This window comes from Canis lupus, chromosome 3, assembly GCF_003254725.2.
Source record: "Canis lupus dingo isolate Sandy chromosome 3, ASM325472v2, whole genome shotgun sequence".
NCBI classification, from domain to species: Eukaryota; Metazoa; Chordata; class Mammalia; order Carnivora; family Canidae; genus Canis; species Canis lupus.
In genome coordinates, this window is record NC_064245.1 from 66,576,539 (window position 1) to 66,602,957 (window position 26,419).

The 26,419-nt window shown below is 40.0% G+C and overlaps 1 protein-coding gene across 7 annotated transcripts in view; it reads left to right on the plus strand.

The window, feature by feature from the left end:
• BOD1L1 (biorientation of chromosomes in cell division 1 like 1) overlaps positions 1-26,419 on the plus strand; it is a 54,931-nt gene that overhangs the window by 14,801 nt on the left and 13,711 nt on the right. For 6 of the 7 annotated variants that reach the window (XR_007409922.1, XM_049108617.1, XM_049108619.1 and 3 more), the window contains exons 7-18: positions 1,477-1,588; positions 2,219-2,357; positions 3,351-3,423; positions 5,394-11,430; positions 13,252-13,316; positions 14,226-14,310; positions 19,006-19,049; positions 20,476-20,536; positions 22,196-22,266; positions 22,857-22,929; positions 24,358-24,437; positions 26,106-26,190. Coding sequence is in view for 5 of the 7 variants with exons in the window: in XM_049108617.1 (XP_048964574.1) it covers positions 1,477-1,588; positions 2,219-2,357; positions 3,351-3,423; positions 5,394-11,430; positions 13,252-13,316; positions 14,226-14,310; positions 19,006-19,049; positions 20,476-20,536; positions 22,196-22,266; positions 22,857-22,929; positions 24,358-24,437; positions 26,106-26,190 (6,925 nt within the window). In the remaining 2 variants the exon portion in view is untranslated. Of the gene's footprint in view, positions 1-1,476; positions 1,589-2,218; positions 2,358-3,350; positions 3,424-5,393; positions 11,431-13,251; positions 13,317-14,225; positions 14,311-19,005; positions 19,050-20,475; positions 20,537-22,195; positions 22,267-22,856; positions 22,930-24,357; positions 24,438-25,310; positions 25,394-26,105; positions 26,191-26,419 lie in introns of all 7 variants that reach the window. The other variant, XR_007409923.1, reaches the window with a different exon arrangement.

A 26,419-nucleotide genomic window follows, 5' to 3' on the forward strand; every position in this document is an offset into this window, starting at 1 on the left:
ACCTATTTAATAAGGTTTGAAAACTAGTCTGTGTACAAGGCACTGGGCAGCGCAACGAACCGTGGCACATCAGTTCTGCCTTCAGAACCTGGCGTTTAATGAGGCAGAACAGACATAAACATGGGACATGGGTGTTCGTGTCATTATGATCAATAGTGAAAAACTAGTAATGAATGCTTCACAGGATGGACATGTTTGAATCCAATGTGGATTGAGCCGTACAGAGGATGTGCAGCCATCAACAGATGGGAAGTGCAGTCTACATAATTTCTAGTTACAAGATGTGTCCTTGGATTATTATACCTTCTTTGAGAAAAAAAATTGTTGCTTCATCATATGTGTATATCAGTTTTAAGATGATTCACAGTTTTAGAAACATTAAAATAGGAATTGGACATCTTAGAATGAGAAAATATTAGAAAAATTATTTGAAGGAAGTAGAAATGCTGATAGTGGCTTATCTCTTTTTTTTTTTTAAGACGTATTTATTTATTCATGAGAGACACAGAGAGAGAGAGAGGCAGAGACACAGGCGGAGGGAGAAGCAGGCGCTCCATGCAGGGAGCCCAACATGGGACTCGATCTCAGGTCTCCAGGATCACACCCTGGGCCAAAGGCAGCGCCAAACCGCTGAGCCACCTGGGCTGCCCAGTGGCTTATCTTTTGAGAAACTTACTTCATCAGGAGTTAATGCCTGTACTTAGGGTTTTGGGCACTTTGAGACTTTGAGTTCTGAGCAGAGAAAGGATGGTGGGAGTAACCGAGAATGACTGGATTCTTGGCTTTTTTTTTTTTTTTTTTTTAAATAGGAAAGCAGAAAATCCCATGTTCAAAACCTGGGTCCTGAGAGCATAACTAGCAAGTTGTATTTGTTGTACCTACTAACTAGTCCTTTACCTGGCGCTTTGCTTCAACTTTTCAACTTTCTCCTTGAAGAATAATTTAAAGGTTAACAGAGATTCGCCTATGTATACTTGATGTTCATATATATTTTAACAACTATCTTTTTTTTTAATGCAATAGGATTTTGTTTATTGTGGTTTTTTGTTGTTGTTGTTTTTTTGAGAGTGAGAGCAGTGGGGCAGAGGGCAGAGGGAGGCAGAGAGACAGAATCTTAAGCAGACTCCATGCACAGTGTAGAGCCCCACATGGGACCTAGTCTTACAAACCTGAGATGATGACCTAAGCTGAAATCAAGAGTCAGATGCTTAACTGACTGAGCCACCCAGGTGCACCTCACAGCTCTCCTTCTAATTAAACTAACTGGTTTATTAAACCACCATTTCCCAAAATAATGCCTTTGGCATCATATCTGTCTGTTACTCTTCTGGTAGTTTTCAAATTGTGTAATGAATATGCACCTTTGCAAAGCTTATTATTTTGTAAGAACATTTGAAGGGCAAACATTTTTTTTCAGTTGTTTTTGCTTTTTCCTGATGGTTGGTTAGGATAATTGTGAATATTTTGTGGTTTTAGGCTAAAGAAAAAGAAGAAAGGCTTTTAAGAAGGCAAATTAATAGAGAGAAACTTGAAGAAAAACGAAAGCAGAAAGCTGAAAAAACAAAGTCTTCGAAAGCTAAGAGTCAAGGTATAGGACATGTTAACTTTAATATTTTAAAATATCTTATATACTTCATTGTTTTTTATATATTCATATTACTTATGAGATTATAAAATGATCTAAATTCCATCTCAAAAAAGCTGCTGTATGAAGAAATGTGTATTTTCTTTAGGTATGGGAGATTTCCTATTTAATCTGATGTGTTGGATCACTTTTTAAATTCTATTTCTGTGTCTAAACATTCTGTCAGGTACCAGCTTATACAACTTATTTATTTCCCAATGATTGTGGAATTGAATCATCATTGGAAAATGAATTGTTAACCTGTGAGTAATCAAGCCTTGCTGGTGATGTTAGTAGAATTAATCTATGCTTTATGTTAACTAAAGTGACAGACATTTGTCTAGAATTGAACAAAACTGAACTTCCTCTGGGCACTGATCCTCTATAGTATATAAAACCATATACACATACATGTGCATTTGAAATAAAGGTAAGACTCCTCCATCTAAAATTCTATTTTATTCCACCATAACTTCAGAGTACTAAAGCCATAAAGCATTTTTGCAGTGATTAGAAAATCTTAATGAAAACGAAATACTACACTGTTTATAAACTCCGTTCTGAAATTCAGTTTATTGATTCCTTCTTTCCTAGGCAAAAATAGTGTGGACTTAGAAGAATCATCAACAAAGAGTTTGGAGCCTAAAACCCCAAGAATTAAAGAAGTCCTTAAAGAACGGAAAGTTTTAGAGAAAAAGGTAGCCTTAAGCAAAAAAAGAAAGAAAGATTCAAGGTACATATTTTATCTGGCAGCATTCCCATTGTCACATTCCCTGGCATGCTTTCAGAAGAGAGCATTGGCAGTGACAATAAAGAGCCATACTGTGAATGTGTGTATCATTGCATGTTTATGAAAACTGTGGAGTCTCACTTTTCATATCATAATTCATTGTGTTAGTATCTATAGTTCAAAGTAGTGTATCTTACTGTCTTTTTGGGGGGAGATCCCCAGGGCTTTTTCATAATCTGACAGCAGCTTTGGATTCTCCCTGGAAAAACGCACATCCATAGACACAGTTTTTTCTAGAATTTCAGTGAGTTTCTAGACCCTCTAGAACACTCAGGAAATATCCCCACTGTGGACATTCAATAACCTCTTATTTACAATGACTGCTTCCATCTTCCAGGCTTTTGGGCATTCTCTTCAACAGTACCTTATGCTTCCCCCCCATAAACCAGAGGGCTGAACCAAATTCTTACTTATCATTGCATTCTCAGAGTGAATTCCATAAAACTTAGAAAGCTGAAGAGACTGAAAATAGCTCTGACATGCTGGGAGCCATAGGCAATAATCAGGATGCAATTATGTACATTTGTCACAGACTTCAGGGTAGCTGAATCAGTAGTTGACAGAACTCAGAGAAGTCTGCTCTCGGTTTTCTTACTGTAACTTATTCCTGTTGATCTGAATAAATATGACTTTCCTGTTTACTCAAAACATGGTAAGACTTTCAAAATCTATAGCCCATAAAATATTCATCTTTAAGCAACAAATCAGGAATTTTTTTTCAAGTATCCTTTGCTTTAGCACCAAAAGTAAGTTAGTCTGTGTCACTTTGAGAATTGTGTTTGCTTCTGTTGACTAAGATAGGAGTTAAATTGAAATGTAACGAGTCTTCATTTATGGATTAAGTGTTTATAATAAAGGAAAGAAAACTAACTTTTTTAATCTTCCTAAGAAATTCTTATATTTGATTCAAATATATGACTTTTTCCTCCCACTTAGGAATGTTGAAGAGAATTCTAAAAAGAAACTGCAATCTGAAGAAGATTCCAAAGAAACTCTCAAGACAAGTGAGGTGTGTCTTAATAAAACCCATTTTAAATGTTCTTTTGTTAGATACAGGCCACTCAATCCCTTGAAGGAAAACTCAGAGCTAAGTTTGGTCTTTTCCAAGTTAAATTTAAAAATCCCTCACCCTCATCATTCTTGAATCGCCGTCCTGTTATGGCCTGAATTCCTCATTTTGGCCAGTTGATTCCCGTGCTCTTTTATCCAGGTAATACCTACTTTTTTCTACTTTCCTTTCCCTTACCCCCCCAACCCCCCCCCCGCCCATTTCTTATATTGACAATAACAAAGTTGCTAGTAGTGATAATGGTAAAGAAAGCGGAGGGAGGCTGAAATCCCTATGCCATAGCAGACCATCCATTTCATTCTCTTGCATTTCATTCTCTTCCACAAATGTACATAATTTTTTAGAGTAGATGTAATCTTGCAAAAGGATTTTAACATTCCCTCTTACTCAATGTTACCTTCTAAGCTTCTAATCCTATATTTAACGATTGTATAGTATTCTATTGAATAGACATACCATCATTTAAGCATTTCCTTAGAGTTGACCACTTAGATTACTTCCAAGTTCTGATCAATTTAAATAGTAAAAATATATTCAGTGAGTTAATTTCTTTATCTCATTTGGATTATTTTCTTGGGATAAACTTTTGCTTTCACTGGATTTAAATCTTTATTTACTCTGCCATATTTATAATTCTGAAGCCAAACATTTTTTAAGTAGGCTCCACATCCATCCTGGGGCTTGAACCCATGACCCTGAGAGATCAAGAGTTTCATGTTCTTCCAAATGAGCCAGCCAGGCACCCCCATACCCAAACTATGCTAACATTACCAAGGGAAAACTAATAATTTAGTAATTATTTGTTCATAGCCAATAAATCTTGATTTCTTTATTCAGAAATTAGGGGCATATTTATAAATATGTCCTGATGTTTTTAATGGCATGTTTTAAAATATTTAACTTCATTTTGTAATAAATTTCTTTGAAAAATTATCTCATAAAATTTTATTCACATTAATTGGTTGGAACTCACTATAAAATTAGGTTGATAAAATCCTAATTTTTTTCTTTGATGAGTTTAATTTTAATGTATTTTTTAATATTTTGCTGTGTCCTACTCTGAGTTAGTAGAATTGCGTTAATCTTTGTGTTGCATTGTAAGGAAGGTGCAATGATAAACTGACCCAAAGACACAGATCTTTCTGAGACCTTCAGCACATTATTTGAATAAGCATAATTACAGGATGTAGTCAGTGAGTGTATTTAGTCAGCATTCACTTGTTAATATTAATAATCTCCTCAGTGCCATACTGCGGGGCAGGAAGGAAGGGTCAGATGCACTAGTTCATCAGTGTCTTCCTTTGGATACATAAACATAGCATGCTTTATATGTGATACAGTTACTTACAGTGAGTTATTGTGTTATTGTGTGTATTGAATGTCCTACAAGCAGCCTGGATTCATGAGGTTTCCATAAATAATTCATGCTCCTAAATTAAAATTTAGGAAACCTTTATTTCAGTGAAATTTTTAAATTGTCTTCATCATCAGGTATTATGCTTTAGGTCTAAAAAGAACATCAATTATCATTCATGCAGCTTATATTTATTAGTACTTACTGGGTATTAATGAGCTTTAACAATTTGGAGTTAAAGTCCTCCCAGGTGATGGATAAGTCTAAGGAGAAATAACTAGTCTCTGCACAAACATCTATGATGTAGTGGGAAGAGTCTTCAACTGAAAATGAAATCCTGTAAACTTGTCTGGTTATCAGGTTATGGAGTCACGCTGAGCTTCAGTTTCCTGGTGCATAAAATGAGATCACCAGTACCTACCACAGGTTGCTGGCTAAGATTAAGTGACATGTGACACATGGTAGCATTCAGCATATCCACTGTATCTAAATATTAAGTTTGAAAATAAAAATTGACTTTAGTATTGCTCATATTTTAACTTGTGTTTTTTTACAGCATTGTGAAAAGGAAAAGGTATCTTCTTCAAAGGATCTGAAGCATGTTCATGCCAAAAGTGAACCAAGTAAACCTGCCCGGAGACTTTCAGAGTCTTTGCATCCAGCTGATGAAAACAAAAATGAGTCCAAAATAGAAAGAGAACATAAAAGACGCACATCTACCCCTGTTGTGGTGGAAGGGACCCAAGAAGAGCCTGATACAAGAGATGGGAAAAGGCAAGTGGAACGGTCAGAAATTGGCACAGAAGAGCCCCAGAAACAGAAAAGCACACTTAAAAATGAAAAGCATCTAAAAAAAGATGATTCTGAAACCCCACATATGAAGAGCCTACCTAAGAAAGAGGCGAAATCCTCTAAGGAGAAGCCTGAAAAAGAGAAGACTCTGTCAGAAGACAAATTATTTGCAAAACATAAATATAAAGGTGACTGTCTGCACAAAACAAGTGATGAGTCTGAGCTTCACTCTTCCGAGAAAAGTTTAAAAGTGGATGAAAATATTCAAAAGCAAAGTCAACAAACCAAACTTTCTTCAGATGATAAAACTGAACGAAAAAGTAAACATAAGAATGAAAGGAAATTATCCATCTTAGGCAAAGATGGAAAGCCGGTTTCTGAATATATTATAAAAACAGATGAGAATGTTCGTAAAGAAAACAACAAAAAAGAGCGGCACATATCAGCCGAAAAAACTAAGGCAGAGCACAAATCAAGAAGATCAAGTGATTCTAAAATTCAGAAAGATTCTCTGAGTTCAAAGCAACATGGAATCACATTACAGAGAAGAAGTGAAAGTTACTCAGAGGATAAGTGTGATACAGACTCAACTAATTTAGATAGTAATTCAAAACCAGAAGAGGTTGTTCACAAGGAAAAGCGAAAAACAAAGAGCTTACTAGAGGAGAAACTTACGTTAAGGTCTAACCAAAAGCCAAAAAGTCAAGGTAAACAGTTAAAAGTAGTTGAAATGGAATCACAAGAAACTGTCACAAAACAGACAGCCACTCCAAAACCAGATAAAGAGAAGAATACAGAGGAGAATGACCCAGATAAACAGCGAAAGTCTAAAGTTGAAGACAAACCTGAGGAAAGTAGTGTTGAAGCTGTATCGGATAGTGCCTCTACTTCACATGGTGCACAGAAGGATTCTAATCACAGAACCAAGTTAGCATTAGCAAAGGAGAAATATAAGGCTGATAAAGATTCAGGCTCCTCCAGACCCGAGAGGAAGTTATCAGATGGGCACAAAAGCAGAAGCTTCAAGCATGGTAGCAAGGAAGTGAAAAAGAAGGAAGAAAAATCAGATGACAAGGATGGTAAAGAAGTTGACAGTAACCATGAAAAGGGCAGAGGGAATAGTTCACTTATGGAAAGGAAATTAAGTAGAAGGTTATGTGAAAACCGAAGAGGAAGCTTGTCCCAAGAAATGACCAAAGGAGAAGAAAAATCAGCAAACTCTTTGAGTGCTCCCAATATTTCCTCTGTTCAGAAACCCAAAAAGACCAGTGATGTCACATTAATGCCTGAACAAGAGCCAATGGAAATTGATTCTGAGCCAGCTGTTGAAAATGTATTTGAAGTATCTAAAACCCAAGACAGCAATAATAATAATTCGCAGCAAGACCCTGACTCTGAAAATATTATGAAACATAAAACCACTATCATGGTTCTAAATGATGAATTAAGAACTTCCACAGTAGATTCAAAAACAGCAGTTGTAGCCTGTAAATCAGGACGTGGGACAGGAGTTGTTAGTAATTCAGAAAAACACGCTGACCATAAGGGCACCCTGACTAAGAAAGTGCATATCCAAAGTACTGTGTCCAAACTGAATCCTGGGGAGAAAGAACCCATTCAACAGGGAACTTATGAAACAAACACAGACTCTGAAACTAGTCATAGACCATTGTGTCGAGCCCCATCAGAAAATGATAGGACACAAAAGAATCTGAAAAACACAACCGGACCCACTGAAGAACATGTTGCTCAAGGACATGCTGATCATGAACATTCCCCAAATTTAGATCCTTCACCATCCTTAAGTTCAGTAACTGTTATGCCTCAGAAACAATCTCGTGATGCAGATGTAAATCCTTTGATTGAAAAAACGACTGTTTTAGAAGGCAGCACAGCCAGCACCTCACTCATGGAGCACTCTGATATTCCTAACCAAAGTGCGACTGTTAGAGAACCAGAAGTCCCTAGGACACATGACAGCAAGGAAAGTGGGGTAGTTTCCACAGTAGATACGCCAACAAAAGCAAACATGGATAACAGAAGACACATTCCAGAAGGTGACCAGCCCACTGTGCTGCACACTAGACAAGGAAAAGTAAACATTGACAGCAAGCTAACAGATGTGAATATGGATAATGAGAATGCTAACAAGGCAGGCAGCTTGATGGACATGACCAGGAGAGAAAGTGACTTTAACACAGAGCCCAGTTCAAAGCAGACAGTGAGAGCTGTACTAGAAAATGGCAAAAAGCATAGCATCACTATTGACCCTGCAGTAGGCATGAGTACAGAACAAGATGCTGAGACTGTACAGCATAAATGTAGTAGTGGCCCAGGTGATACAGAAGACACATCAGTTGCAGTTGAAAGAAGGACTGAAAACAATGAGGTTGACACCAGTGCTGGAAGTAACGCTGCTTTCTCCGTGTTACAGCAGAGGAATGAAAAGACTGCCAATGGGGCAGCTGGGTCTGGCAGAGCAGAGAAGACTTCTCTTGCCACTAGTACTGCAGGAAAGGATGAAGGTGTTCCCTTACACACAGTAAAGGCAGGGGACGCCACAACCACTTCCTCAGAAACAGGAGAGGGTGAGGTAGCTGTGCCCTGCACCAGCATTGAGGCAGATGAAGGCTTCATAACAGGTGCATGTTCTAGAAACAATCCTCTCCATGCTGGGGCAGAAGCCAGTGAATGCACTGTCTTTGCTGCAGCTGAAGAAGGTGGAGGTATTGTCACAGAAGGATTTGCTGAAAGTGAAACTTTCCTCACAAGCACCAAGGAAGGAGAGAGTGGAGAGTGTGCCATGGTTGAATCTGAAGAAAGGGCAGTGGAGCCTGTGGCTGCTCACACAATTATGGTTGAAGACAATGTCAACAGTGGTGTGACAGAAGAGAAAGATGATGCTGTCACTAGTGCTGGCTCTGAAGAAAAGTGTGATGGTTCTTCACGTAGAGACTCGGAAATGGCTGAAGGAACTGTTGCCTTTATTATTAGTGAAGTTGAAAGTGATGGTGCAGTGACAAGTGCCGGGACAGAAATAAGGGAGGGCTCCTTAAGCAGTGAAGAGGTGGATGGATTCCAGAGAAATCTGACAAGAATGGACCCCAAAAAAGAGACTGAGGGGACTGTGACATGCACCGGAGCAGAAAGGAGAAGTGCTACCTCTATTATGTGCTCTGTAACAGGCGCCGAGCAACAAGAGGAGCGTGTGGCCCTGGTCAGTAACGACACGCCACCAGGAACCAGTGCCCCCCAGGAAGGAGATGCTTCTGTGAATGATGGGGCAGAAGGCGAAAGTGCCGTCACCAGCACAGGAATAACAGAAGAAGATGGAGAGGGGCCGGCGAGCTGCACAGGTTCAGAAGAGGGCAGTGAGGGCTTTGCTCTAAGTTCTGAATCAGAAGACAGTGGAGAGAGTGCAATGGACAGCACAGTAGCCAAAGAAGCCACTAATGTGCCATCGGTTGCCGCTGGGCCATGTGATGATGAAGGAATCGTAACTAGCACAGGTGCAAAAGAGGAGGATGAGGAAGGCGAAGGGGTGGTGACCAGTACTGGAAGAGGAAATGAAATTGGTCATGCATCCACTTGCACTGGGACAGAGGAGGAAAGCGAAGGTGTATCGATTTGTGGAAGTGCTGAAGAAGGTGACAGTCAGATTGGTACTGCAGCAGGGTGCATGGGAGCTGATGCCGGACCTGCCATCACCAATGCCAATGAGAGCAAGGTTGACAGCATGAGTGGTGCAGAGAAGGGCATGAAACATGTAGAGATCTGCTCCAGTGCAAAAGGGATTGTAGAAAGTAGTGTGACCAGTGCAGCTTCAGGGAAGGGTGAAGTGGCACCGATTCCCGAGGGTTGCGAGGGTCCCATGACTAGTGCTGCTTCAGGTCAGAGTGACAGTCTGCTCAACAGAAAAGAAAAAGTTGAGGATACCACTATTTCAACTGGCTTGGTGGGAGGCAGTTATGAGGTACTTGCATCAGGGGCAGTCCCAGAACGGAAAGCTGGTCACACATCACCCAGTGGAAAAGAAGACGAAGGTATCATCACTTCTGTGGACCATGAAGAATGCGATGGCCTTATGGCCACTACAGCCAGTGATAGTGTTACCAACCAAATTTGTGTAGCTGGGGCCAAAAGTCCAGGCAAAGGCTTGATGATTTCCACCAGCACCACAAATGACTACACCACTCAGTTAAGCACAGTTACAGGCATGGAAGAAGGTCATTCAAGCGCCCTTCGAACTGGAGAAAGTATGGAAGGCACCGGAATAAACATGGAGGAATTTGAGGTCCCCATGCCTAGTGCGGTATCAGGAGATGGAAGCCAACTCCCCGCGATGAGAAATGAAGAGAAAGATGAGTGTGCCATGATTTCCACAAGCATAGGGGAAGAGTTCGAAGTGCCCATTTCCAGCGCCACAACCATCACATGTGTGGACAGTCAGCCGCCAGTGGCTGCTGCCGAAGAAAGCACTCCAGGCCCCAGCCTGGCGAGCACTGATGACTTTGAGGGGCCCATGCCCAGCGCACCCGCAGAAGTTGAAAGCCCTCTTGCCTCAACCAGCAAGGAGGAAAAAGATGAGTGTGCACTCATTTCCACCAGCATAGCAGAGGAGTGCGAGGCCTCTATTTCTGGTGTCCTTGCAGAAAGTGAAAAGGCGCGACCTGCTACCATCCTGGAAGAGAAAGACGGGAGTGCCATCATCTCCACCAGCTCGGGAGAAGACTGTGAGGGCCCTGTGTCCAGCGCTGCCCCTCGGGAGGAAGTCCAGCCCTCGGTCACACGAGTGGAGGAGATCAGTGACACCACCATGATTTCCACGAGCACCTCTGAAGGCCGCGAGGCAGTCATGATGGGCGCTGCCCCGCAGGATGATGAGCCACCCACCGCAGCAAGGATGGAGGACTTGAGTGATGCTGCCATCATCTCCACCAGCACAGCCGAGTGCATGCTGGCGCCCGCTGGCCTCGACAGGCATGAGGAGGGCCCGCAGACCGCAAGCAACCTGGTTGGGAAAGAGGACACGTCAGCCACCAGGATGAACAAGAGCGAAGCCCCAAGTCCCAGCCTGATGGCTGAGAACAGCCATCTGCCCCCTGGGCCGCTTGCAGGGAACAGAGCCATGGGTCCTGAGGAGGGGCACCACAGGCTGGCTGTCAACGTGCAGTCTGCTGTGGGTGGCCAACCAGGTGCTACGGGAGCACTGGGAGAGGGGTGCAGCAAGGATGGGCCCCATGAGGTGCCGCTGGCAGGGAAGGGACAGAGTCAGAACAGTTCGTGCCTCGGAAATGCTGCAGACAGGAGTGTGTGGCTGAGCTCTGTTCAGGGAGAGCAGGGCAGCCAGGAAGCAACTCCTGCAGGGCATAGCACCTGTTGGGCAGGGAGGGGCTTGAAGAGGGGAGCAGACTCACCTGAGGATCCAATGGGACCAGAGCAAATGGCGGGGCCGAGAGCTGAGGACCCTTCCCTTAGGACCTCCTGTTTGCCAGCAGTAAGTCTCGGTGCTAAGAAAGCCGATGATGTGCCACCTGCCAGAGACTCCGCAGGGGAGCTGCCCTCCCCTGAGCAGTCCTGGCCCTCAGCCCCCGTGAAGACCACCACTGAATGTATTAATGGCCGAGAATCAGAAATTGGCCCTTCCCAGGTGCCAGTCCTTCCAGCTGCCTATGATGGCAAACGGCTGGTTCAAGGGTCCAGTGAGAAAGCAGGAGATGGTAATGGCATGAGGAAATCATCCCAGCAGGAAGGAGACCTCAAGGTCATTGTTCCACCTGAAGAAAATTTTCATGACCTAGGTGAGAATCTTTTAATAGTACATTTTAGCATTTTACAAAGATAATTGCATGTAGAGTACATTTAAGACAGTCTTCCGAAAGATGGTTTTGCTTCCAGAATGTCACAAAATAACTTCTAATGGAAAGGTTGAGCTTAGAAATTTGGATTTAAAAGCTGAAAACCTTAGACCCATTTCCCGTGTGCCGGGAGAGCAGAGGCAGGAAGCTAGAGGACAGGAAGTCAGCCAGCCATGTGCCATCTGCATGACTACTGCAAGTTACTAAACCTCTGACCCTCAGGCTTCTTGTCAAAATAAATACTAGCTTACTGCAGCCCTGTGAAATGAGTATTTTTATCATCCTCATTTTACAAATGAGGAAATAGATTCCGAGAGTTTAAATAACTTGCATAGTACTTGAGGCCCTTTAGGAAAAAGTACCTCTGAGCCTCAGTTTTCTGTTGTATGAAATGGGGATAATAGAGCAAAAACACACCAATCCAGCCCTCATCTAATGTCCTCTAAACTGGTAGTATGTGTCATTTCAGTCCATCTGGCTGGCTACTTGTGATCAGGGGAGCACATTATTTCCTGAGTGTTTAGTTCAGGTAAAATGAATTCTGGTTTGGAATTTGAAAGTGAAAGGAAACATGTTCCCTCCTGACATTTCAGAGAGTGTCGATCTTGCTAGAAATACTTGTTAACTTTCAAAGGGGTAAACTTTGGCCTCAGTCACTGGCACACTGTGCCATCCAACTTGGGACACTTCTGTGCTAGGTTCTGGGGATGCAAAGATAACTTCAAAATGGGGGGCAGCTGTGAATCCAGCCTTGTTTTTTAAGTAGGCAGTGACTCTGGTGGCAAGTGCTTAGATGATGTGAGAATTCAAGGGGATGTCATGGGCTGGATTTGAGAGGTCAGGGATGTTGACTCTTCTACTCTGGTTGTACAAATTGGAGTGTCCTCGACTTTTAAACTGCACCAGACCTTGGATGTCATCAAATACAGCCTCAGGAAGCTGAGGCCAATAGATTGAGTCCTGTTCGTTATAGGGACTTAAAAGGGGTGTTAAGTGTTCCAAGGGTTGAAATAAGGAACTTGAAAATTTTCCATTGAGTTTAGCTTGAGCAAATTGAATGCGCTGCAGATTTTTATGACTTAACCATTGACTACAGCCTGTTACTCCTTCCTCCTCACCTTTGTTTCCCTGAAGGAGCAAAAACAAGAGATTTTAGCAAGGAAAAGCCTGCAGCCTGTAGAAAAAGGAAGGATTTTCTCTGGAGGCTTCTGCATGGGCGGGTGAAAGAACTGGAAGCCATGGTCACAGACAAGGGAGAGAGAAAGGACTGCAGCAGGGATAAGATTGAGTCTCCACCAGGGAAAATGCCATTTTATTTTGTCTGCCTCATAGCTTCCTCACTTGATCAACTTTGCTGTGTCAGGGTGAAGCAAGCAAAGTGAGTCTGTTTATAAACATTTTCTTTGTTGAGAATATATCTCAGCAGCCCAGAATATTTTCTTTTAGGGCCAAACTTGATGCAGAACATGTAGAAAAATATTTGGAAATATGTCTCCAGAAATAATCTTTTGTTATTCTTTCTGGGCAACTATCTTAATAGTAAGAAACAATTTCACACACACACCCTGCAAAATGAGCAAATGACCCTTGTGTTTCATCCAAGATTTTTCATCGGTATTCCTTTTATTGTTACCTACTGACAGCAAAATAAAACAACAGGGGAAGAGGTCAGGGCATGCTAAATAATATTCTGTTACCTTTTGATTCAGCATGTATTTTTGTAAGCTAATTCTTAAATTGGTTTAATGGTCTGAATTTCATTAGGTGTTGAAGAGTCTCCATTGAATGTTTTGGGAGGACAGGCACTGAAAGGCACCTTGAAAACTGAGGTATGGCTGATGGTTCAGTTACACTGAGCCATAGATGGTGTGAGTACCATGTACTGCACTCAGACATGTGTATCCTTAAGCATTGCACGGCTCCTGTTCCCATTGCACTTAAAACACTTACACATTGTTGTTATCATATCCTGTGGCTGGGAAGCTAAGAACCTCAATAATTTCAGTAAATAGTGCTGTCATAGTTCCATTTACTCAAACCAAACACCAGAAGTCACCCTCAGTCTCTTCCTGTCTCCCCACATTTAATCCATTGCCAGTTCTTAACATGTTCCATTTCCAAAATATAACTTGAATCTCTATATCCCATTTGCAGCCTGATTTCATGGCACCTTCTAAATATATGAGAGACAAGGTAGCAGTAAACATGAGGTCTATGTACAGTGCAGAGGAGACTCAACTTACCAGCAGGAACAATGGGTACACAGATGGGAGGGCTTGCAAGGACATTTGAGTGGGGTTTTACATGTAAAGTAGAAGTTTACCAGAGGAAAAAGAAACAAAAGAGCCATGCAGGCAAAAAATGTGTTCTGCACATGAAACAGGAGGGTCCATTGTGAGCTATGGGCACTGCAGTGATGCAAGATGTGCTGTGGAGAAATGCAGACCTAACTAGGGAGGGAATGTGATCAGCAGGAGTCTCATACTAAGTTGGAGATTTACTTTTAAAGCAGTGGGAAAACCATTGATGAGTGAACTATGAGATTAGATTGATTTGGGTTTTTTTTGTTTGTTTCTGAAGGTTGGCAGGTACTCATTTTCAATTTTGCACAGACTTGAAAGTAGTCTTTCATGTTGTTACAAGATGCTAGATGTTTTAATTAAGTTGAGGTTAGTCTTGCCTTCTTGTTGTAAAAACCTCAGTTAACTTAATCTTTTATGGTGCTTTGGACTTTTTAGACATCTGTATCATCAGAGGAAGAGAAAAGACCTGAAATTCTAGCAGCACCAGAAAGTCCATGTGGGAGAAAGCCAAGTGGAGTAGGTAAGCTCCTTTCAATGGTTGTTCACATTGTTTTCTCAGCCTGTGGTTTTACCTTTGGTTACAGCTTAAAATCAATAGCTGAGGGGCACCTGGGTGGCTCAGTTGGTTAAATGTCTGCTTTCGACTCAGGTCATGATCTTGGGATCGAGCCCCACATCAGGTTCCCTACTCAGTAGGGAGTCTGCTTCTCTCCCCGCCCCCCACCCATGCTCACACTTGCTTGATCTCAAATAAATAAGTAAATCTTTATTTTTTTATTATTTTTTTTAATAAGTAAATCTTTAAAAAAAATAAAATCAATAGCTGATTCATAACAAAACACTGACAGGCTATATGAATTTGCCTCTCACTTTTAAAATAGGTTGGAGAGAATTCTGTTTCATTCTCAGCATACACTTTTTCTCATCAGTTGTCAATTTTATGTAAGATAATTGTTTCTATCTCTTATCTCCAGATACGTATGACAAAGAAAGCAAGCTACTTTGGAGCAAACTCTTGCTCTTTCCCCAAAATGTATCTCCATGTGCTGTCGCATCTCCTTTCCAAAAGCTAGCCTGCAGCCCATGCACCCTCAGACCTCTGCCTGCTGGCCCTAGCACTCTGGCTGGGCCCCAGTGATCGCTGACATGGCTGCCAGTCTCTGTGCACTATCTTCAGGATCCACTTCGTGTTTTGTAGGAGAGAGCCTCAGGATCAGGAAGGATTAAGGCAGCAGCTCCCAAACACTTTGGTCTCAGAACCACTTTACACTCTTTTTTGAGGATCCCAGGGATGCTTGGATGGCTCAGCAGATAAGCATCTGCCTTTAGCTCAGGGCATGATCCTAGAGTTCCAGAATCAAGTCCCAATCAGGCTCCCTGCATGGAGCCTGCTTTTCCCTCTGCCTATGTCTCTGCCTCTCTTTCTGTGTCTCTCATGAATAAATAAATAAAATCTAAAAAAAAAAAAAAAAGTAAAAATTGAGGATCCCAGAGAACTTTTGGTTTTTTGTTTTTTGGTTTTTTTTTTAATAATAAATTTATTTTTTATTGGTGTTCAATTTGCCAACATACAGAATAACACCCAGTGCTCATCCCGTCAAGTGCCTCCCTCAGTGCCCATCACCCATTCACCCCCACCCCCACCCCCGCCCTCCTCCCCTTCCACCACCCCTAGTTCATTTCCCAGAGTTAGGAGTCTTTATGGAGAACTTTTGTTATGTGGATTTTACCTGTTGACATTTACTAAATAAGAAAGTGAAACTGAGAGGGTTGTAAGGTATGTATTCATTCAATATAACTGAATTCATTGTTCACTGTAGGTTAACATAAATAATTTTTTCATGAAAAATAACAAATTTTCCCCAATGACAAAATGTAGTAAGAAAATTGACATTGTTTTGCATTTTTACAAATCTCTTTAAGTCTAGTTTAATAGAAAGCAGCTGGTACTCATGGCTGTTTCTGTAGTTAGCATGTTGTTATCTTGGTTGAAGTATATGAAGAAAATTCAGCATCACGCTTACATGGTTGGATTTTAATAGCCTTTTCAGATAATTCAGGAACATCACATTGCCTCTGGAAAATTGCAATCTCCCTTGATGGAAGATTTCAGGAGTCCCAGGGGTCTTTGGACCACACTTTGAGAACCACTAGGTTAGGGAAATATAAATGAGAATTGTGACAATGGACAATTATTTCTGGTCTGTATTCTAGTCATTATTGTATCATCTCTTCTGATCTGCACATTAACTAGGGAAAAGAGCAATAGGAACTTTAGAGCATGTGACCAAATTTATGCCAGTTCTTTTTTTACTCCCCTCAATGCTGAAATGTCTATGTAAGCCTCATAGAGCAGTCAGGGTGATTTTAGTTGCAAGTTGCAGAAAACTCTACAAATGTTTATAGAAAATGTATTAGTTCACTGTTTTAGGCAGTTCAGGCTGTTAGAACAGAATTCCAAAGACTGAGTGCTTAAGCACCAAATTGACCCCGCTGGAGGCTGGAGATCCAAGTTCAGGGTGCCAGCATGGGTGGGTTCTTGGTAAGGACTCTATCTTTTTGGTTATGTTTTTGCATGTATGAATGCAGAGAAAGAAATCTCTCTTATTTCCATAAGGACACTAATCCCAGCGCAATGTTCCACCCTCATAACATTTAAACCTCTTAAGGGCTCCACCTCTAAATACTATCAGATTGGGGATTTAGGGTTTCTTTTTTTTTTTCTTTTTTTTTTAATATTTTATTTATTTATTCATGAGAGAGAGAGAGAAGCAGAGACACAGGAAGAGGGTGAAGCAGGCTCCCCACAAGGAGCCTGATGTAGGACTCAATCCTGGACCCCAGGATCAGGACTTTAGCAAAAGGCAGGTAGTCAACCACTGAGCCACCCAGGTGTCCCTTTTGGGTTTCAATATATGGATTTGAGGGGGGTCTCAAACATCCAGTCCATAGTATTCACAAAATTGCAAAGTTCAGGCAGAGCATCATCCGAGAACATGATGATATCCCCAAAAAACCATCTTGCAAAGACCCGGTTTCTCCCCTTTCCCTCAGTCCCCAGCAGAGGTAATTGCTTTCTCCTTTGTAAGCCTCTAGAGAAATACCTTTGTCCTGTCATTCCTGGCTGAAATCCTGAGACTTACTCTGATTCAGCTTAGGTACCTTTGTCCACCCTAAACTAATTACTGTAATCAGATGAATGTAACTTGCTGATTGATTTAAAGTAAATCAAATGCTTTATTCTTGGGGTGAGAGTAGAGTTGATGTCCCTGGAAACACATTGTGCCCCAGGCCACATTCTAAGCTCTTGGGTAGGGTGCTAGGAAAGAAATTCTATGTTTACTATGTGATGACTTGGTTCTTTAAATTATTCCCCCAATAAAGATTGGTAAGCAAGGTACTTGTGAGTGCTAAGGAAATTGAGGTAAAGAATGCACATCCTGTCTGCGTTCAGGGAGTTTGCAGAAGCAAACTACCCGGGAGTTTCTCTCTGTAATAAAGATACATCCAGGGCAGCCGGGTAGCCTAGCGGTTTAGCGCTGCCTTCGGCCAGGGGCGTGATCCTGGAGACCTGGGATCGAGTCCCACGTCGGGCTCCCTGCAGGGAGCCTGCTTCTCCCTCTGCCTGTGTCTCTGCCTCTCTCTCTCTCTTTATCTATCTATCTATCTATCTATCTATCTATCTATATATATATATATCTATCTATGTCTCTCATGAATAAATAAATACAGTCTTAAAAAAAAGATACATCCATGTCTGGTGGGGTCAGCTTTGCTGGGGAAGGCCTTGAGGAGGGCCTGGGTTTAAGCTGAACCAATCTCTCTCCCTGTTAATTTCTTTTTTTTTTTTTTTAACTCAGTGTTAATGTATACAGATTGCCTTAATTTAACAGCTGAAAGTAATTTGTAATGTGTTTTCCCATTTGTTAGATCTTTAGTGGTCTCCAGTTTTTATAGTATATACTATTATAAATAAAGCTGCAGTGAACTTTGATATGTGTTATGTGTTTCCCCAAGTATTTCCTTGAAAGAGAATTGAAGGGTCAAAGAATATGTAAGTTTTGAATTTTCATAAGTACTCATCACTCCTCCTAAGTTGGAGCCAAATATCAAAGGATGAGTAAGTGTGCATTAGGTAGAGAAGGCAAAGGGAAGGGCAGTGTGTAAGGAGTAGCGTATATAAACCCTCACCTAGGACTATCTGGAGTGATCAGGGCAGGCACTTTTCTAAGGCAGGACCATCTGAAGAGGTGACCTTCAAAGCATGTGATCTCAAGAGCCTTATAAACAGAAGTATCAAGCAGTCCTGGAGGACCACCCCAAGGCCTGAGAAGCCATTCATGCAGACATATTAAAACGTTAACGATGACTAATATATCCAAAACTTCGATGGTTTAGTTAAAACTTGTTTATATGTGTTAAAGTACAAATAATTGGGCGCCTAGGTGGCCCAGTCAGTTAAGTGTCTGCCTTCAGCTCAGGTCGTGATCCCAGGAGTCCCAAGTCAAGCTTGCCGTTCAGTGGAGAGTCTGCTTCTCCTTCTACCCCTCCCCCAGCTCATGCTTTCTCTTTCTCAAATAAATAAAATCTCTACAAAGAAAAAAAGTACAAATAATTAACATCCCCTTTGTTAATTGTCAAGAAGATAACATTTCTGGATTCTGAAGTCCTTTGTTCCCGCAGTATATTCCAGATGACTTCACTGTGTTTAGGTACGATTCAATAAGAGATCTACTTACGTAAAAGGAAGTTGTTTAAAAGAAAAATGTGCGTTCTGTCACTGTTGAGTAGAAACAGTAGACCTTGTACTTCAAGTTTCCAGAGAATATAAATAGACCATTGCTGTTTGAAGGGATAGAACCTAACTTTTCACTTGATGGCATTATTTTTAGATGAACTAGTGTCACTTTGCAGCTGAACAGTTACAGCAAAGGTCTACCTTTCTTCTGAGCTTCACATTACCAACATAGGTGCAGGGATTTAATGGACCACTGCCATCATTATAAAAATGCAGGCAACATTCATTTCTGTTGTTATTCTGGCATAATGGCAGGCACAGATTATAGAAAATAATAGGTCAGAATTTTATAGTTTACAAGGCAGGTGGACCAGTTAGCGACATAGTCCTGGTTTACCATAAAAAATTCTAAATTTGTTTCTCTATGGTTCAGAAACTATTCAGTTTCCTTAATTTCTCATTTTTATTTTTGAACAGCTGAGCTACAGAGGGAGCCTTTCTTGGGGAATGAATCACTTAATGTAAGTCACTGTAATGCTTTGGGGTTTATTGTGGGCCTTGGTATTTTGAGAGTGAATGGAAAGTGGGCATCTAGCAGAGGGGTTGGGTTGTCTGTGCATCCTTTAGGAGATAGGAGGCTATTTGTGGTGTGCTCTCCCCTGGAGTGCAACATAACAACTGAGATGTTCAGGCCAACTTTTCACTATATCCACTGATGTCTTAGAATTTAGTTGTCTTCCCCAGAGAAAAGGAGTCACTCTGAATTCAACAGCACTGCATTCTACTGGCTCCTTAGGCCAATGTCTTAAAACATTGAAGGAAACAGAAGGCCCACATACCTCAGACTAGGAAACTCACCTGGGATTTACTAATGAAATCCTTCAATGAATTGTGAACTTTCTAATTTTCATTATTGTAATGAATTTTATAATTGTTTTGCAACTCCTGAAATAATCCTGGTACTATAAACAAAACATTTTATTTTGAAAACTAAAGTTCATTTAGTGTCTCTGGAAAGCTTTTCTGAAGATACTAAACTGTAATTGCCAGGGATACATATTCTTTCCCAGCTGTGGCTATCCTAATCTCTTGTGCTTGAAAGAAATTTTATGTCTTTCTTAATGCACAGAGAACCTGATATCTTACCAGGAGAGAACATTTTGTAAAATGCTTGCAAACTGCAAAGAGACATTATTTCCAGTGCCCTGAGAGAACTCCTGGGTGCTCTATGCACTCACTGCCAGACATCAGAGGGCTATCCTCACCTCTTTGAAATATCCTGTTTTATAGCTAGAAACTCCTACGCAGTCAGCTGAGTAAGAAGAAAGAGCAAAGCACTCTTGGTTTCATTCAGATTTACCCTCTAAAAGGATTCCAAACGTAGAGCCAGTGTTCCACCGTACTTTATTTCCCAGAGGGCCCCTAGCATCTAACTTTCCCCATTCTGAGAGTATCACTAGCCTTCCCAAATATGCATGAAATTCTGTAGCTAGGATTTAGAATGTTGTAGGGTATTCTAAGGTGCTTCCCTCAGTTAAAAAAATAAAAGTACAATTGACAAGATTTGCCGAAGACAGATGATGATGACAGAGGATCCTTTAGCATTTTTAAGTAAAGAAAAAAAAAATCATGAGGGATCATTGGGTGGGAAGAGAATCCATAGAATTCAGGAAAAAAAAATTATTTTTAGTTCTTATACTTTTGCCATAACCCTTTTAAATACGAGGAGAATAAAACACAGGATGATAATTTGCTAAACCAAAACTTCTTCAAAAGGAAGATGTTCTGTGCTCTTGAGCTTTGGGTGAAATTTTAAAAAGCATGTATTCCAGTCCATTTCTACATTCCAACAAACAGGTTATATCAGTTCTCCTCCTTATTTGTTTTTTCTGCCTTTAGGTCTTTGGTGAGAATATCCATAAATAACCTTTTCTCTGGTATATTTAGGTAAAAAATTCAGGCTCAAGAGCAAATGAAGAAATTCATAGCAAATCTTCCAACAAAGAAGGTAAGTTAATGAATTTCATAGTATTAATGTTGATATGAATTATATCTCCCATTTGTTGAGTGCCTTCTATATGCCAGATCTTGTGCTAATTACTTCACAAATTTTCTCTTACTAATTCATATCATTTGGTGGGTATTAACAGCATTACTTCTCTAGCTGGGGAAACCAAGGCTTGGAGAGAGGTCCAGTGCCTTGTTCCAGGCCCTGTAGCTTATAAGTGGGGCTTTGTCATAAAATAGCTACTAGAACTTTGCCAGTAACCTCACAGTGGACTTAATCCAATTGAATACAAAAGGTATAGTTGCCTGAGATTTGTGCTTTAGAAGTTCTCCTCTAAATACTTGTGTTTACTTCTGACAGGCAGTCTTAGTTCGGTAGATCAAGGGGTGTCACGTTTGTGTGGCTCTTCTTCTGGGGGTCAGGCTTCATTCCCTGAAACCTGTGGAGGCCACCATCTCCAGAGGGATAATTCTCTCAAACAGAACATAGAATGCTGTTGATTCCTACATTGTTACCTTATGCCAAGAGTGGGGAAAGAGGTCTTTTTATAATAATATATTATCCCATATTTCAAGCCAAAGTAAAGCAGTAGTAATTATAAACACGTATTCATCACCTAGTTTTTGTCATATCTTTAAAAATTTAGTAGATTTGCTTTTTAAGAAAAATGTTACAGATAGAGTTGAAATCACATATGCCTCCTCAGTCTTAATCTCTCTTCTACTCCAAAGGGAGCCACTATTCTGCAATTGCTATATATATTTCTATAAAAATATGTAGCCTGATGTTGCATGTTTAAGGAAAGGGTATCACATTAGCAAAAGTATCTCTACCTTATTTTTTCATTCAGAGTTATGCTCTGAAATTTTGTCATATTGATGTGTATGACCATAGTTACTTTCTTTTCTTTCCTTTTTTTTTTATTGAAGTTTGATTTGCCAACATATAACTCCCAGTGCTCATCCCATCAAGTGCCCTCCTCAGTGCCCGTCACCCAGTTACTCCATCCCCCTGCCCGCCTCCCCTTCTGCTACCCTTTATTAGTTTCCCAGAGTTCCTAGTTACTTTATTTCAGTTACTGTTTAGTATTGTGTGAATTGTGTGAATATACCACCATGATTCTTTTTGGCTTTTGTTGGTGGACATTTGGGTTTTTTGCAACTTTTCCCAAAGAGTTCTGTGGTGCATGATCTTGTACCTGTCTCCCAGTGCATCGTGATATACCTGAAACTTAGGTATGGAATTGCTGGGTTGGCTGGCACCTCCTCAGCTTTACCGAATGTGCCAAACTGTCCCCATGTGGTGTACCAATTGTAACTCCATGCCTTCTCCTGTGTTTGATATTACCAGACTGGTATATGCTTGCTAATCTGATGGGTATGAAATAATACCTACTTGTTTTCCTTGGACACATCTTCCCACTGTGTTGCCCCATGAGCTGGAGGAAAACTGGCTCTGAAGTCAATGTGTAGAGTCCAGCAGCCCTCATCCTTCCACGACCCATTTACGTACATTCTGCAAATGGAAATCATGGAGTTTACCTGATAGTTGCTGTGAGGACACTGTCTGATTTATAAAGTGTCCTTCCTGCTGCCATGCAGACCCTTCAAATAAGTATTGAAATAAATAAATAACTTTTTTCTTTTTTGTATTTATTAGAGATATCCAACAGCAGAAAAGACAACACAGAAGCCTTAAGAGATTACAGTGTTGAAGCAAATCCTAAAGAGGTGGGTTTTCATAAGAAACACAAATATTTCATGTTTTGTTCATCGTGCTTTGAGTGATACACAAAGAAAGGGTTTTCATCTTTGTATGTATTAAAAATTAAATGGATCTCCAGATCACTTTTATCTGTTTATACTCTTGTGTGGGTAATTATTGGGATGTGTCCATGTTGTACAGTCAGAGTCAGGAAGGGTAAATGATACTTCTTAAACTGCCTTTCCTTGGCTCTTTGGTGGGCCACTGAAAGAGAAGAACACTAATTCAATTAATTTAGGACATGTCATTGATTCTAAGACATAGCTTGACTTCAGAGATGGTAAAAGGAGAAATATTTTTTTAAAACATTGTAGAATTGTTGGAATACAATGTCTAACCAGAAACAGATTTGCATGTTTTGTGTGGATTTACATTCAAATCCAAAAAATAAAGACTCAAGCTTACAAATAAGTCTCATCCAAATGGATGCCTAAAGTGTTATTCTAGATTTTTTAAAAATTTATTTCAAAAACTGGAAGCTAATGTGTTGTCATTTCAGTTGATTTTTGTTCCAAATTCTACTGACTGTAATATATATACTCATTCTTTATTCCAGGTTGAAGAGGAAGAAAGGCAGATGCCTAAAAGAAAAAGAAAGAAGCATTATCCCTCCTCAGAAGATGAACTGGGTATTTAGAATATATATGTTCCTTTTTCAGACATCTTTGAAGATTGTATTATTTTTACATCCAAGATACTGTGCCAGTATCACAGAAAATTTTTGAGAGTAGTAATTGCTCACTTTTATAACTCTTGAGTCCAGTTTGTATCCAAACTGGCTTGCCACCTCCAGGGTCTTTTCTGAACTTGATTTAGAAACTACATTGTTATTACAGAAGATTCAACCCCTGGAATTCACACAAACCTCGGCTCCCTCTGACACTGTGCCTGGGACCCAGACAGATCCACCAAGTTCTTCATTTTATATCATCCCATGCCCCACAGAGCTAGTGAATCACATCATAAAGGTTCATGTAATAGCCATTCTGTGCTTCGTACTGTTGGTTTTCCTATGGTCGATAACAGTGCCATCCAATATAACTTGCCACAATGATGAAAATGTTCTATATTTGCTTTGTCTAGTACAGTAGCCAATAGCCACATGTGACTCTTGGGCAGTTAAATGTCAATGTGAATGAAAGACTGGATTTATAATTGCATTCAATTTCTTTTTTAAGATTTTATTTATTTATTCATGAGAGACACACACAGAGAGAGAGAGAGAGGCAGAGACACAGGCAGAGGGAGGAGCAGGCTCCATGCAGGGAGCCCGACGCAGGACTCGATGCTGGGTCTCCAGGATTAGGCCCTGGGCTGAAGGCAGCACTAAACAGCTGAGTCACCAAGCTGCCCAGTTGCATTCAATTTTAATTTAAATTTCAACAGCCACATGTAGCTAATGGCTACCATATTGGATGGTACAGACTTATATTTTGATACCTGACACAAAGTACAACTGCAATAAAAAGTTATATGTGAGAAAGAATGGAAAAAATGCTTTCCTTTTTTGCTTAGAAGCATGTAATTATTATTTAATTCTTGAGTTCATATTTTAGGTACTATTCATGTTATTTTATCCACATTCATAATGACTCTGTGAGTTAGGCATTATCACCATTTTAAAAGTAAAGAAATTAAGATTTGGCGAGGTTGTGACTTTATTCTCACCAAGTAAATCTGATTCATAACCCCTTGGTCTCAGTCACTAAGCCATACCTCCTAGGTGATAACTCATGCAGGAAGTTAAAAGTATCTCTGGGATCTCTTATAGGCCCTAAGCCCTTTCCATAGAATCTGCTGTTTAATTGGTGTCAGCTGAGCATTTGTGGCTTTTTTATTTTTTTATATTTTATTTTTTACTTTTTTGGTTTTGCCAAGGCCACAGTCAAGTGTTCAGTGCTCAAATCACATGACATTAAATACATTTAGAATAACTTTTGGCTTCACTGTATCACAAGACTAAAAAAGAAGTCTTAAACTGTCTTAAAATAGAACTGTGCATTTCATTTTTCATTTAGCTTTTATTCCTTTGTGATTCTGTCCAAACTGATTTACAGATGATAATCCAGATGTCCTAGATTCCAAAATAGAAACAGCACAGAGGCAATGTTCTGAAACTGAACCACAAGATACAAAGGTATTTTTTTTTTCCACGTATTAATTTAAGTTTTGGGGGTAACCTAATTGCATCACTGAACACTTATTATTATTCTTTTTCATTCTAGTATCCTTTTTACTTTATATTTCTCTATTATAAAAGGTATATTTTTTAGCATCCTGCAAAAGAAACAAATATTATACTTTATAATTTTAAACCATAAGAATAGTGTTAATATCATAGTTTATACAGAAACTTGCTCAGGTTTCTGTTCAGTGATGTCATTGACTTAAGGCTTCTAGATGTTTTCTTCCCGAGTGTTGTATGCTTTACCACAGATATGTTTGCACCAAAACATCAAAATACGGTGACACATATTATTTTAAAATTTTAATACCCTGCCTTCTCTCTACTTTCTGTGCCTAAAATATAAGTAGTCCAAAGATTGGCCTCCCTCTTTGCCTTTTTTTCATATGATCTTATTTTCATCTAATGACTCAGGAAGGTGGCTCACAAAGTTTTATTTCTGCCCCTACTCTATAGTCCCAGATTTTTGCATTTCCTGGTAGATACCTCTTGGGCATGCTTCCATTTTTGAGACTTGGTGCTGCTCATTGTGTATTCCAAACTAGCTCTATCTCCTTCTTCACTCTTTCCCTAATTTATTTTTTTCCACCATGTTTCCAAAGTATTTAATTAAGTCAGCTTATAAAAATATATACAGTTGAATTCTAGCTTAGTAAAACCAGTTCAAAGTCTCTGTTTTCTGCCAGTGACTGATGAGCTAAATAAAAAGTAGTAGAAGAATTTTAACAACCAAGGAGGGAGTCATGTATCGTCATGAATTTCAATTGGTTGTGGTGAAGGAAAGAAACCGGATTTTAACCCCATCCTTCCCCCTGCCTTATCTAGAACAAGAATCCTGAGACAATACTCCTAAATTTGGAGAGAGGCAGATTGAAGGGGGTCTCTTTTTAGTTCCCCTTCAATTTCATGTAAGTTATTTAATGCTAAATTTAAGTAAAATATACCAGCAATTTTCACTAAAAAAATCACCTCTAAAAAAAAAAAAAAAAAAAAAAAAAAAATCACCTCTAGATAGATAATGTTTTCAGTGTTAAGATAGAATTCGAATTTTATATTTTAGTGTGTGTGTGTGTGTGTGTTCAATATACTATATTACTTTTACAGTACATTTTGGTATTTCATGCTGAAAATTTTTTCACCTAAGGGTGAATGATTGAACTGGTGAGAGATTATTGCTCTAAATAAGCCCAGCTGTATACCCCCGAAATTCCTTTAGTCACTTTCTTCCTTATCCCTTCCCCCAAACCCCTCCTTCACCACCCAACAAAGAAAAGGAATCTGTTGCAAATTCCTATCAGTTCCTTCTCTGGAGTTTCTCTCAAAGACAAAATTTAGGTTGAGGGAGGAAAAGAGTGATTTCTATGTTGCAGGGAAAAAATAATGCCTTTGTTGCTTTATAGTTAAGCTTTATCTCATGCTGTCCTACCTTCAGAATTTGTATCTCTTTGTATGCCTCACTAGCCACAGAATAGTTGCTTTTTAAAAATTCTGCAACAAACTTGTTAAAAAAAAAACCACTAGAAAATTGTTTTTGAAATAGAAAGCAAAACTTTGGGGAGGACAAGTGGAGACAGGGCTAAGCTTGTTCAACTTAAGAAGTCTTATTCAACTTCTCCACAGGAGGAGAACGCTGGAGATTTGGAAGAATTCTCTAAAACAAGTTCTAAGACAAACAACACTGCTTCAAGGGCCATGGATGAAAAAGGTGAGTAATACACGGACTTAGATAAATTGTTAAGACAGGACTAACCTTTCATCAGGCTTTGCAGCCTAAAGCATAGCTGACTCATTTGCTATCCCTGGAGAATATACTTCATACCCACAGGGCTTGGAGATCATTTGGAATTGGGATCTTAAGTCAACCCAAAGTGTGCTTATCAGTTAGCCAGACTTCTGCTTGTTAACTTGCATGGTGTAGGCCCTGCAGATGGTGT